At 35.6% G+C, this 13,314-nt stretch overlaps 1 protein-coding gene across 1 annotated transcript in view; it reads right to left on the reverse strand.

Moving 5' to 3' along the window:
• Positions 1 to 13,314, reverse strand: part of zmym4.1 (zinc finger MYM-type containing 4, tandem duplicate 1) — a 98,130-nt gene that overhangs the window by 45,658 nt on the left and 39,158 nt on the right. Inside the window, exons 5-6 of the mRNA XM_028819713.2 lie at positions 4,325 to 4,495; positions 119 to 194 (exon numbers count right to left, since the gene is read on the reverse strand). Coding sequence (XP_028675546.2) covers positions 119 to 194; positions 4,325 to 4,495 — 247 coding nt within the window. The remainder of the gene's footprint in view (positions 1 to 118; positions 195 to 4,324; positions 4,496 to 13,314) is intronic.

Genomic DNA, 13,314 nt, shown 5'->3' on the forward strand with positions numbered 1-13,314 from the left:
GATGCCACACAAACTCTGCATTATATGAACACCTTAAGTCAGAAAGTAATCTTTTTAGACATGCAAGAAGATACTTACCTTTAACAGGAAAGTATAAAAAAAATCTTTGAAAACTTACTAACAGGACTGCCAGTGACAGAAAAGACAGCACTAATTCTCAGTTCTTCCTGTGTCTTTTGTTGCTGATTATACTCCTAGGTTAAACATTTATAAATAAAACAAAAAACAAAGAATTTTAGTTATTCATAATGCAACAGGTTTCCAGACTACTTCCATCAGTAAATGCCTGATGCAAAAAATGCTATAAAATATTGATGTTATTCTTCTAACCTAGGAGTGGGCAATGTCAGTCCTGGAGGACCACGGTGGCTACAGGTTTTCGTTCTTAACCAATTGCTTAATTAGAAACAAATCCTTGCCAAACTCAGACTTCATTTAATTTTATGGCTTGTGTTTGTTGGGCTGCAATGTTAACAGAATCCTAAATCGTAGATTTTCTCCTTTAAAAAAGATATCATCAAAATGATTTGATGCCTAAAATGGATCATTTTCAATGCGTCACATTTTTCTCTACAAGTGTTTTATTAAATGAAATAGTGCCTGATGGACCCATACAGGTGTGAATGGAAACAAGTTAGATGGAGAACTGCTGGCTCATTTGTCATTTTCATCTCATTGCTAATGAAGAGCCATTAAAAACACTGAATTGCAGCTGTTTAACACTAAAATAAACAAGAGTTTTCAATCTCAACAAGTGAGACCACTAAAATGAAGCATCAAAATGTTACTTGAGCAATAAGTGCTTCATTAGCAATAATTGACTTATTAAAAAAACTAGGTTGGAACAAACCTGCAGCCATTGCAGCCCTCCAGGACCGACACTGCCCGCCCCTGTTCTAACCTAAACCAGCCCCAGTTAGAAAAGGTGTGCCACTGCATATGAATTAGATTTTGCAACACTTTAACTACGAGGAACGCTCAAAATGTTTCTACACTTTTATAATTTCGTTGAAAATGGTGAAGGTGGGAAGAGTAGTAATTGGTCGTGTCTGAGAGTGTCTGGTCTGGTTCTGTCTGGCAAGCCGACTGCCCTTGCAATTTAGAATGAGAGTTGTCACCCTGTGGTAAAGATGGCTGCAAAACATAAATTGCACCAGAGAGGAACAGCGTTCTGTCATACGTTTATTGTGGGCAGAAGGGGAGCACAAATTCATCTCTGCATGTGTGCTCAGTATGGGGATAAAGCTCTCTCTCGCAGACTCGTCTATGAATGGATTGAAATGCTTGAAAATGGCCATAATAATGTGACGGATGCAGAGTGCTCCGAACGTTCAGCTACAGCCAGACCATGAGGAATGAAGAACCGTGGAACTTATTTGTAAAAACAGAAGAACAACAGTTGAAGAGGTTGCAGGAGAACTGAATGAGAATGTTGGATCTGCCTATGCCCTTATTTTGACAGGTATAAGTTCAGTAAAGTGTGTACCAGGAGGGTACCTAAGCAACTGCCAGAGGAGAATAAGCGCAAGTGCTTAGACGTTTGTTCCCGACACTTGGCCCATTATCATGAAGGTGACAATTTTCTGCAGCAGATAGTCACTGGTGATGAAACATGGGTTCCAAGCCCAAAAGCAAGTGGCAGTGTAAGCAATGGAAGCATCCATCATCTTCTGTAGCAAAGAAATTGACAATGTAAGTGGAAGGTTATAGAACACCCAGCTTATAGTCCGGAATTGGCTCCATCTAATTTCCACCTTTTTAGACCACTCAAAGAAGCTTTAAGGGGAAGAAGATTTTCATGTGATAAAGATGTAAAAGCAGCAATGGATCAGTGGCTACACGCTCATCCAAAAACATTTTTTGCTAATGGTATTAAAAAGCTGGTATAACACTGGGAAAATTGCATCGCAAAAAAAGGTGACTGTAGAAAAGTGATGTAATTTGTTTTTGAAATTCTTAATAATTGAGTTTAAAAAAAAAGTGTGGAAACTTTTTGAAGGTCCCTCATACATCCACTAGTTGGCCTATTTGTTTGGCTTCAACTTCAGCTAGGTAATATCAAAACACGGTTAATAAGCATAAGAACAAAAATATAGTGCAGTCACATCCTACATGCATTCATCTTTTTTTTTCCACTCAGAAATGAAAATGCAAAAATTTAAGTTCCATAAGTGAATAGAGCTACAACAACTAATTGTCAATTGATAAAAATCAATTATGAAAAACATTGGCAATGATCACTTCCATCAATTAGCTGATTACTTCAGGAGGCTGAGTACATAGTGCCACGCAACTGTGTCACTACTTCATTAAGTTGTGAATGCATTTGAAAAAAGGCAGACAGTAAGCAAGTGCCAGAAGAGAGCAGGTTGAAAAAGCGAAAGATCCAGACTAGTTTGGCTACTGAACTTCAACTAGCTTTTATACAATCTAGAGTTAGACATGATAATGTGCAAATACTGCTGCAGCAAGTCTTGTTTAGCTGGTAAAACTGATTTTGTGGCAGGATCACACAGTTTTAAACATGAAAATCCAAGATCACACTCCTGACAGCAAATGACATACAGCAGGCTACAATGGTGTATTGGCTACAAACTAATGTGCCAAAGAATCTACAATGGTAAAAGGTTTCCAGGCATGCAAAAGATGGTATACTATATAGCAAAGGAAGAACTGAGTTCCACACAAATTAAACAACTACTTTTGCTACAAAAGGAAAACAGTCATGACATTTCCCCAGCGCATGACAACTATGCTCATTGTGCTGCGTTAACTTCATACATTACTGTAGACATAAAAAATAAATAAAGTCATGATGGTGCAATAGATTCTTCTGTGGTGGTCAGATATTTACATGATGCTTTACCATCTCTTTCATAGAAACTGAAGAAGAAAATAAAACAAATTACATGTTTAATTTTGAAGTGTTGGTTTAATGTGATTCTGAATACATAAGCCACATTGTGAGTTTAGTTAATTTATTGAAAACTGTTTTGTTTATAAGGAAAGGGAGTGTGTGTTAATTGCACAACAAGAGACTAAGTGCTACTGTTTTATTTCTATTACAATTTATGTTCAATATATTATATAAATGTTGCACAAAAACAGATTTTGTTAAAAAAAAAAAAAAAACTAGTAGTTAATTTTTTTTACAAATTTCAGAAAATTTTAAACCAACCTGTTTATTTGGTGAAAAGATCAATTTCATGTACTTTGTGTTAAAGTTCAATTTTTTTTTTTCAATCTAATAAATTATCAAAATAATTGCTAGTTGCAGCCCTATAAGAGAATAACTGTTCCAATAACCCAGCTAGCCATTTAGTAGCTCAGATGTGTAGCAGTATCCATACAGAGCAAAAAGTCTTTAGTTTGTATGAGGGTGATCGGTGTATCCCATTAAATAAAGCAGAAGTTTTATGCCTTCATTTTGAAAAAGTGTTTGCTGCACAGAAAACATTGGGTTAAAGCTTAAAGCGTAAATGTCCTGTGAAGATTTTAATTTTGGCATAGATCACCCCACTGCATGTTTAAGCAAGCTAGCACATGTCGAAAAGGCAGACTCCTTTTCATTTTTCTTGCAAACAGTTCGGAGCAGCTGGCCATCATCACTGCCAGTCACTGCAGAAGGCTCTACTGAATTAATGCCCTCCCATTTATGATCCTGTGGGTCTCTCCCCATTACCATCATCACCACTTCTTTATGCTTGTAAAATAGTGACATGCAGTTAATTTTTTGATCTTACAAGTTTAAACAGTAGTTTTGTGAGAACCACAATGTACAACATAGAAACAGAAAATAAGAGTATAAGGGCAAATGTATTGCTCTTAAACGTAAGGCTAAGTATTGAACAACTATCAGACACAAAAATCCCACTAATTTGCTTAACATACTGAACAACAGAACCAAGTGCTACAGTAAACATTTGATGTGCACTCTTCAATACAGGCCTTACCACTGCTTTTGAAGATGACTAGACAAAAAAAAAAAAAAATCACAGTGTCTGTATAACTGAAACAATGGTACTGTAATGATCATGTTTGTGGTCAGTATATTGTTCAATGAATGTTAAAGCAGAACTTCAGTATCAATCAATAGATAAATACAGTGAGTGAACGAATTGTGTTAAAAAAAAAAATCACTCAAAAGGAATATACAGCCAATTAGTGAACTTTTTCTTACTTTAACACAATCAGATGAAGATATTCTAGTACACCTAATGTATTTTTGTCATGGCTACTGGAAACTCAGCATCCAAACAAACATTAAGAATGGAAACTGGCAAATTAACAGAAAGACAGGTTTCTTATTTTTGAGGAAGCTTACTTCTGCATTGTCAGGCTCATCTTTGATTTTGTCAATCAATCCAGAGTGTGGTGCCAATGCTTTCTCATATTCCTCATCTACTGGCTCATCCTTAATCTTCATATCAGGAATAAATGAGCTACCCATGCTGTCTCCAGTGTCTGCTTCCCTGGGTGCCTCTCCAAGAGGCTCCTACAAGTAATTAGAAACAGAATTAATAAATGTGAAGTTCACAATGAGGTATTCAGTGTAAAGTAATTCAACAATAAGTGCAAAAAATCTGGCTTCTATCAAAAAAAAAAAAAAAAAAAAAAACAACTCAGAATTAAATAGGACTACCATTAATTTCCTCAATACTTAGTTTTAAAGTGGCTGAAGCAAATGCACATTCATTCTATTGCATTCCCAAAAACAACTAGAGTAAATGAACATATTAATTCTATATATATTACACTATTTATTGGATTAATTATAAACATAGTATGAACTAAAGCAGAATGTCAGTTATCTAGGAAAAGAGCTAGACAAAATAATGCCCTAGCATTCTGGTTTACATAAAATAATATTTGTATAGAACCCTAAGTAATGAAAGATTGAGGGGGGAAGTGGCATCCGAATTATGGATAAAAAATATGAATCATGGAAATAAGTCAGCTATAAACACCTCCACATACATACATAAATTTATTAATATAAAGTGCCTTGCAAATGTATCCAGTCCCCTTGACAGTTTTCACAATTCTCTAATTTCAAAAGACACTTGCACATACTCCAATGTGTGTTGTTAATGACAATCTAAGTGTTTCAACTGTTTATTTTTAAAGCCATGGTAAGTTGTCAAAAGTATACTTCTAAAAAATAAAAACTGGAAAAATATTGCTTGCATAAGTATTCAGTCTTGTGTTTTTTGGGGCAAGTTTGAACCAGCTTTGCATACTGTTCAGGGTTGATTTTTGTTTCATTCTTCCAGGCAGATGTTCTGCAGATTATCTATGTTGACAAGATGGTACCTCAGAAAAGCAATTTTCAAAGAGTGTCCATCTCTCACTGGGGTTGAAACCAGGACTTTAATGTCCTACAATAGCCTAGTAATTTATTTTTAGCTTTTCAGCCACAACAGTGTTGCCTTGGCCTTGTGACTGGAATAAGAGTACTACCAGAATGGGAAAGCCTCCCCAAAGACTCAACTTCTCAGCTGACTGGAACAGGATCTATTCAAATACTTCCCTGTATTTAGTTCCATCCATTCATTCTATCAGTATTTATAAGATTCTCATTCACTGCAGATAAAAGACATCTCCACAGCTTTGTGCCAACACCACAATTCTTCACTGCAGAGATGGTGTTTTGCAATCACCTTGGTTTCATCTGACCACAAAACCTTTTTCCAAATCCTACCTGGGCCTCTCATACTGTATGCATTGTGGCATCCCAGACATACCTTTTTATAGATATTCCTGAACAATGGCTTCTTTTTGCCAGCCCCTCTACTAGGTCACTGTTATGGAGAGCTCTTAACATTATTGACTCATTTACATGTACCTTAGTCTGAGCAAATGACACCCATAATTCCTTCAAAGTAATGCCTGGGTTCTTTGCTGCTTCCCCTAGCAGTCTATGTCTTGCTTGGGCACTACGTTTTGATGGGCAACCTTCACTACAAAGTGACTGGCTGGTGATGTACACCTTCCACTTCCTGATGATAGTTGGATATCCGTGCATTTTGATTTCTTTTTGTACCCTTTTCCCCGAATTATACATTTATATCACTTTGTCTCTTACTTCTGTGGTATGTTTTTAGTCTGCATTTTCACAGGGCGTTCATAGACAGCTAAGGATTCCTACACAGAGTGATTTTATATACAGAAAATGTAACATTTACTTTTTGTTCAGTGGTAGAAGCTATTTAATTACATCCAAATGAGGCAAATGTGTTTCACTTGATGGGACTCTGGATGAAACTTTTACCAACACTGGGCAGAAAATGCAAACTCTGAAAGAAACAAGAATTTTGAATTGAACTCCTGGCTTAGTTAAGAGGGACTATGAAAACATTGAGTCTAAATCAGAAATGTTAACTCTACAGTGTTGTTTTTGTAACTGGACAAAAATTGTGAATTATAAGTTTTTAACATTTATTGTTATAACACTTGATCCTTGGCGCAGAAACAACTCAGCATGAATTGCAAAAAACATAAAATGAAGTATTATATCATTATAGAACAACACTGCTTCAGAGATTAATCCTCCAATAGTCATGTAGCAAAAGCCAGTCCCCTCCAAAGGCCACAGTCACAGATATCGGTGACAGAAATCTATTATAGCAGAACAGCTCTCTGAGATAATGGCTGCCCAAACTGAGGGTTGTCATCAATGAAAGAAGAAAATGCTGCCACTACAGACCAAATAATAATTAGCAATCTAAGTGTAACAGAGAATTAAGCAGGCACTAGAGTGATTAAATATGAGTCAGCAGAACCCATTCTCCATGAACAAACATGTGCATTATCTGTTAATGTTTACCCCCAAAATGAAACATCATCACACCCAAAGTTCCAAGCAGAATCTCAAACTAATAAATTTAGACTGAAAAAAAATTTAAGGGGTGTTTAAAAAATTGGGGACGTAATTTTGATAAATCATGATGACCCAGAGCTCAAGCAGCAATACTAAAAACAGAAGCATCTTGACTCTCAAATGGCAAAGAAATTCAAGGTCTAAGCCATTACTAGGGATGCACCGATACCGAAACGGGTATCTGGTATCGGCCTCGATACCACATTTTCTAAAGTACTCGTACTCGTTAAAAGTCCCCCGATACTGGGGACCGATACCACGGTCTGAGAAATGTCTATGTTTGAGTGGCGTGTAAGGGGTTAATCACAGGTGCCGAGTGCCCGCCCCCAGGCCCCGGCTGCAGCTCAGAGCGGGGAGAAGGCGAGGCGAGACATGTCAGCCGTGTGGAACTATTTCAAAGTGAACGAAGACGACAAAACAAAGGCGGACTGCAAATTGTGCTCAGCGAAATTGTCCAGAGGAGGCTCAAAAGGTAGCGCATTTAACACAAGTAATTTAATCAAGCACCTAAAATCCCAACACGACAACGAGTACAAAGAGTTTACCCACGCTTCTAAACCAACACAACCACAAGCTGCAGCAAACTCTTGCAAGACGAGAGAAAATGTCCAGAGACAATCCACGTGCTGTGAAAATAACACAGGCAATTATCGAGTACATTGCATTGAGTGACCAGCCACTCTCAGAGGTAGAAAATGTGGGATTCCTGCGTCTCCTCCATGTTCTGGAGCCCAGATATGATGTCCCAAGCCGCTGCTACATGACTGACACGGAGCTGCCTAAACTACACGACTCCGTGAAAAAAACATATCCACAGCCTACTGCAAGCCTCCTCTGCGTTTAGTTTCACCACGGATATTTGGACAAGCAGTGTTAGCCCCGTGTCGCTAATTAGCCTAACCTCCCAGTGGACAGACGAGAGTTTCTTGTTTTTTTTGTTAAATTATATGACTAAAGCTGTTACCTGTAAATTTAAATCATGTTTTTATTAAGTACTCGGTATCGGCAAGTACTGAAATGCAAGTACTCGTACTCGTTTTCCAAAAAAGTGGTATCGGTGCATCCCTAGCCATTACTAATTTGAGGTTGTGCACAATTTTTTTCTTTATTTCAATTATGCTGAAGGTGTAGCAAATATTGACAAAATACCTCAAAAGATCTGTATAACTGGTCAGTATTAAGCCGATTTGGTCTGTATAACTGGTCTGTATTAAGTTGATTTGCTTTGGTATTTGCAGTAGTAAACCATGGAAAAGTGACAAGAAAGCTGTCAACAATCCTATTCTTACTTCATGGCATCACCCCCAACTCTCACTACATGGTTTATAAAGGGTGTACAGCAAAAATGTGGATTTGAACAGATGCCCCAACCACCCTATTCTCCACATTAAGCCGCATGCAAATACAAACAGTTTTTTAATGGCTGCCTTCTTAAGATGTGATGATAACAATGAAGACATTAATTTAGCAAAAGAAGGCTGCACCAGCTAAGTCCATAAAAGTTTTATCTGAGTAACATAGGAAAAATTTGCAAATATTTTAACAGGTGTATTAGTATTTAAAAGAATTATGTAGAAACGTGAAACATTTTTATATGGAAATACTAGGACTCCGCCCCTGCTCACTTCGCTCGCCAATCTCTGAGTTTGGTTAACCAGATAAACAATTTAAAGAGATTGTTATTTTCATGAGAATTGTTACATATGCATCATTTTTTTATTTGAAATTTACTTTTTTTCAAGATCGCACTGAATTTTGATTGTGTGTTTGGACTTGCATCGTGACAATGCAACATATAACTGCCGGTGAGTGAATATTGTTTCTTTATCTCTAATAAATAAACAGACTTTTTCAAACGTTACTCTGTGATTTAATTGTCATAGCAAAAGCTATTCTCACAGGAAACCATAATCGTTTTAATATGAATGGCGTTTCAAGATCTCCTTTTGAATTGTGGTTTGCTTTTGGATATACATGAATATCAACTCTGTCTCTGATATCTTTCAAAACTATTAATCGCTGACAATTCGTCACATTAGATTATTATAAATGTGACCGTGATCTTTCAGATTCATATAGAAATCCAAGGAAATTTTTGTCCGTGTTTTGCGGATAAATTTTGTGTAAAGTGCGATAATTTTTGACATATGGATTTGCATCCATTATTGGCTGTATAATTTTTAATACGTCTGATAATTCAACTCTTTCGATGCAATGTTGCATTGCTTCTCCGTGATCATAAATATGCACCTGACCAAATTGTGGTTTCTTCGAAAATTAAATTTGTCTTGGCTTTAATTGCTGCGGGATTCTCATAGCATAGCAATGAATGATGCGAACGTGAATAGATTATTGTAGATTCGGATATTTTGCCTGTAGTGTTTGTGGATTTCACTTTCACCAAACAACAAATTAATTCTTGCGGATACGCCTCTTCATTGGGAACAAACACTACTTTTCCCTGATGGCAACACAAATTAGACAATCTATAAGTCTCCGACTTAAACTTTAAAGCCTTACAATACTTACATACATTTGACATATCACGTATGTCCTCATATTCTATCTCTTTTTGCTGTTCCGTTATTTCACGGAGTAATAATTTCCATTTGTTAGCGGCAATGCGATCTTTACTATCAGTTTTTTGATACTTTCAAATTTTACTACTTTCATAATCTTTAACTTGCTCTGCATGTGTATCATGCCTTTTTTTGTGCCTTTTGAATTCCACTGCTTTCATAATCTCTAACCTGCTCTGAATGTGTATCGAGCCGACGTTTTTGAACGTCTTTATGAAGTTCTACTTTGTCTTTTATTTCTGACCCCGATTGGACCTGCGAGGTTTTCAATTTCACTTGGTCCGGGCTGGTTATTACTTTTCTTATTTTCACAATTTGCACATAGATTATTATTGTTCTTTTTTGCATTCTTTTCTCTCCAGTGCTTTTGGGTCTCTTTTCGACGCACTACTCTTTCTTCTTCACTTAGTCGTTGATGTGTTATCTAGAACGTATAAAATTATTGTCCTGATAAAATTTATAAGAGCTGAGAGTGCAGGAAGTGTATCTGCCAAAAGCATTCACACGACCGAGAGGTTAGATTACCATGGTCTTGTTTGAAAATGGTTGTAATTAGGACGTGACTTTAAAGAATCTCATGTTAAAAGTCCCATCTCACAGGACTTCATTCCAAAAAGTTTCTTCAAAAAGTCACGTCTCATCCCAAGTTATTTTACTATAAAAGAGAGATACATAGACTAAGAAACGCCATTCTCTCTTCTGCAGTGGTTTAGGCTACGACTGTCAAATACATTAACTGAAAACTGAATATATTCACATGCATATTACAAACTGAGTATATAAGATTTAAGTGAAACTTTCAAATATTTTGACTCAGCTTTATATTAATCAGGAAACCGCCATGCAACTATACAAGATTATTCATCTTGCAACCTGACTGTTTTCAGGAACAATCTAGTCATATTTTCGGTTGGATGTCTTACTGTTATCAGTGAAACTGGCACATTTCTGTTCATTGAGAGAGAGAGAGATTTTGCTTTTTTAAATATGAGCTTCTCTGGGAGCTCAGAGATATGCAGTTTTCTTATCTAGCTTACAGGTAAAGTAGTGCTTACAGATTAAATTGTACAGAAATAAAATTTTGCATGGCAGGAAACTTTTAGTTCTCTGTGTAAATAGTGAAATCAAAGCTAAAGCTGAGAAGAACATATTTCACACTGTCAAGAGTGCTACATAAACTTGCCATTGAAGAAATCTTAGCAAGATCAGAAATATTACAAGCATTCATTAACGCCTTATTCTTGCTTGCAGGAATACTTGTGTGCGCTGCCAAAGGCTACAATATCCAAGTCAACTGCCATTGTGTCTTTTATATAAGCTGGAAAATTATCGGTTTGAATGGGTTTCACAAATAGAATATACAAATTTTGTGAATCTTCATTTTCTAAAGATAGGTCATTTTCATCTAAAAGCTGGATTCAAATGTGTCCTACATAATACTACAATTTTACACATAATAGTTACCTGCAAGTAAAGAATAAAATTTAGGCTCAACTGCAATGAAGATTCACGATTTTTATTTTTTAATTGGGAGACTAGAAGCATCACAATGATTCCCATACCGGGAGTTAATAAATAACTTATGTCTACATCAGGATTGTCAACCAAATTAACACATTTTGCTCATTTAGCAACATTACACATACTTTAGGAAACTGATAAAGACATAATAAATACTTCATTGTGGAAAAAGCACAAGCCTACAATATGCTGTTGTCAGAAAATTACCAAACCACTGTCTAATAAACTGAACACTTCTAATTTGTAATTAGTTCAACCAACAGTATACTACTCAAAAGATGAAATCCTTTATATAAATCTTTGTTGTAATGTTAATACAGTTTCTGCCATTATGCAGTCTTATTACATGCCTTTATTTTACATCCATCCATGTTCAGAGCCAGCTTTTTCCAGCCTTGTGCCCGATGCTGCCGGGACAGTTTCCGGCTCCCCACGACCCTGTAATGGAAAAAGCGACTTCAGAAAATGGAGGACTGTAAAACGCAGGCATAAAGCATTTTTTTTGTTCAAAATGTGTTTTAAGGATACATAATGGAGTCCATTTACATTAACTTGTGTGCAAATAAAGTATAGTGGTTAATTTTTATAAAGTACTAAATATTCTCCAAAGAGAATTACAGTACTTTCACTATGCAGGGCAGATTTATACTAAAGATTACGCATCAAAAGCAAATAATGGACTTGGTTTTAGAAAGAATGCTCTGAAGTCTTCTTTTTACATTCAATTAAGCACAAGTCTAATTATGTGCATGCTTCAATTCTAAACTGTTTTATACAGAATGTACTCAAGATATAAATTAAAAGGCTTTTTAACACCCTGATCCATGGTTTAACTATAGATGTTTAAGAGTTTAACGTTCTTCCTAATTCAAAACCAGATCCATGGTTTTTTCACCAATTCATGGAGTCTATTCATATGGAATAGAAGCAAAATCTATATATATTGTTATACAAACTAATAAAAAAAATGCATGGTCCCAAACCTGGTAACTGTCACAGGATTAGTTCCACTCATAATTTGTTGTTGTGTTTTGCATATAAATTCAAAGGCCTATTAAATCAGGCAAGCACAAATGCATTGTACTAAATTTACATTATCATGTTTAGTAAAAGCCTAACCCTATCACTAAAATAGCGACTAAAACGTCACCAAAAATTTTTAAAAATAAATAAAAATTGCATTGAAAAAAATCAATGCAGTATTTCAACATATTAAAAAATTAACTGTTTCTAATTAGCCGTTAAAGTATCAGATTAAGACAAATTAATACATTTTGCTCAGCTACATTAGCTTGCAGGTTTAGTTCAGATTCCCACATCTCTCTAAGATGTAGCAACTCTTACAATTAATTGAATACTTTTCCTCTAAAAGTCCAACAGTGTTCAAAAATGAATTCACTATTTAAAAAAATAATTCTGATGGACTCATTTTATGAATGTTTGTGGATTGTGATGACATGGATTACGGTATACACTCAGACTAAAAAGATTAAATTCATTCTACTGAGCGTCATATTTCCCATTAATATTAACCTTACAGAAAGGATTATCATACATTTAAACCATTCCTTTCATTCATCAATCCATTTTATGAACCTACTTATTTAAGTTTAGGGTCATAGATCACTTAGGTTACATACACTTTTAACCATGGGAATGCTAACCACACACCACTGAAATAAGAAATTTCATCCAAATCTGATTCTTCTTTACTGATAGAAATATTTGCAATTCAATTTCTGCATAGTGTTCTACACCAAGCTTTCATTCAATGTGTGCAAAAACCCATGAATACCAGTGATGCTCAAATCGATTATCCACCAATCTAAATCAGACTTTTTATTACTAAAGACTCAATTGGTAATTATTAAATTGACTTATCACAAAAAGTTTTTTTGTCAAGCATGTTTTTTTCTCGCTTTGCTCCCCAACCCCCGGGCAGGCACTACGCACTAGCCACTTCGCAGATTTGCTGCTTGCGTTTGGGGAAGCGGATATACAATTTAAAAAGATTGTCATTTTCATGGGAATTGTTACATATGCATAATAGAACTATTTTACATTACAGCAAGTAATTAACCACAGTATAAAATTGTAAAACGTAATAAATTGAAAGAAAACTAGGTTTTATGTTGCGTTAGAGGTATTCATTGTTTTATACGCTTTCTTTCTGTTGGTCTTTGAAATTAACACTCAAATACATTTTAAACTTACACTTTTACTGTAAAACTTCAGTAAAAAATTTATTTTGTTAACTTTTCATCAATATCACACTGAATTTTGATTCCATGTTTGGACTTACATTGTGACAACGCAACGCATAACTGCCCGTGA

This window comes from Erpetoichthys calabaricus, chromosome 14, assembly GCF_900747795.2.
Source record: "Erpetoichthys calabaricus chromosome 14, fErpCal1.3, whole genome shotgun sequence".
NCBI lineage: Eukaryota > Metazoa > Chordata > Cladistia > Polypteriformes > Polypteridae > Erpetoichthys > Erpetoichthys calabaricus.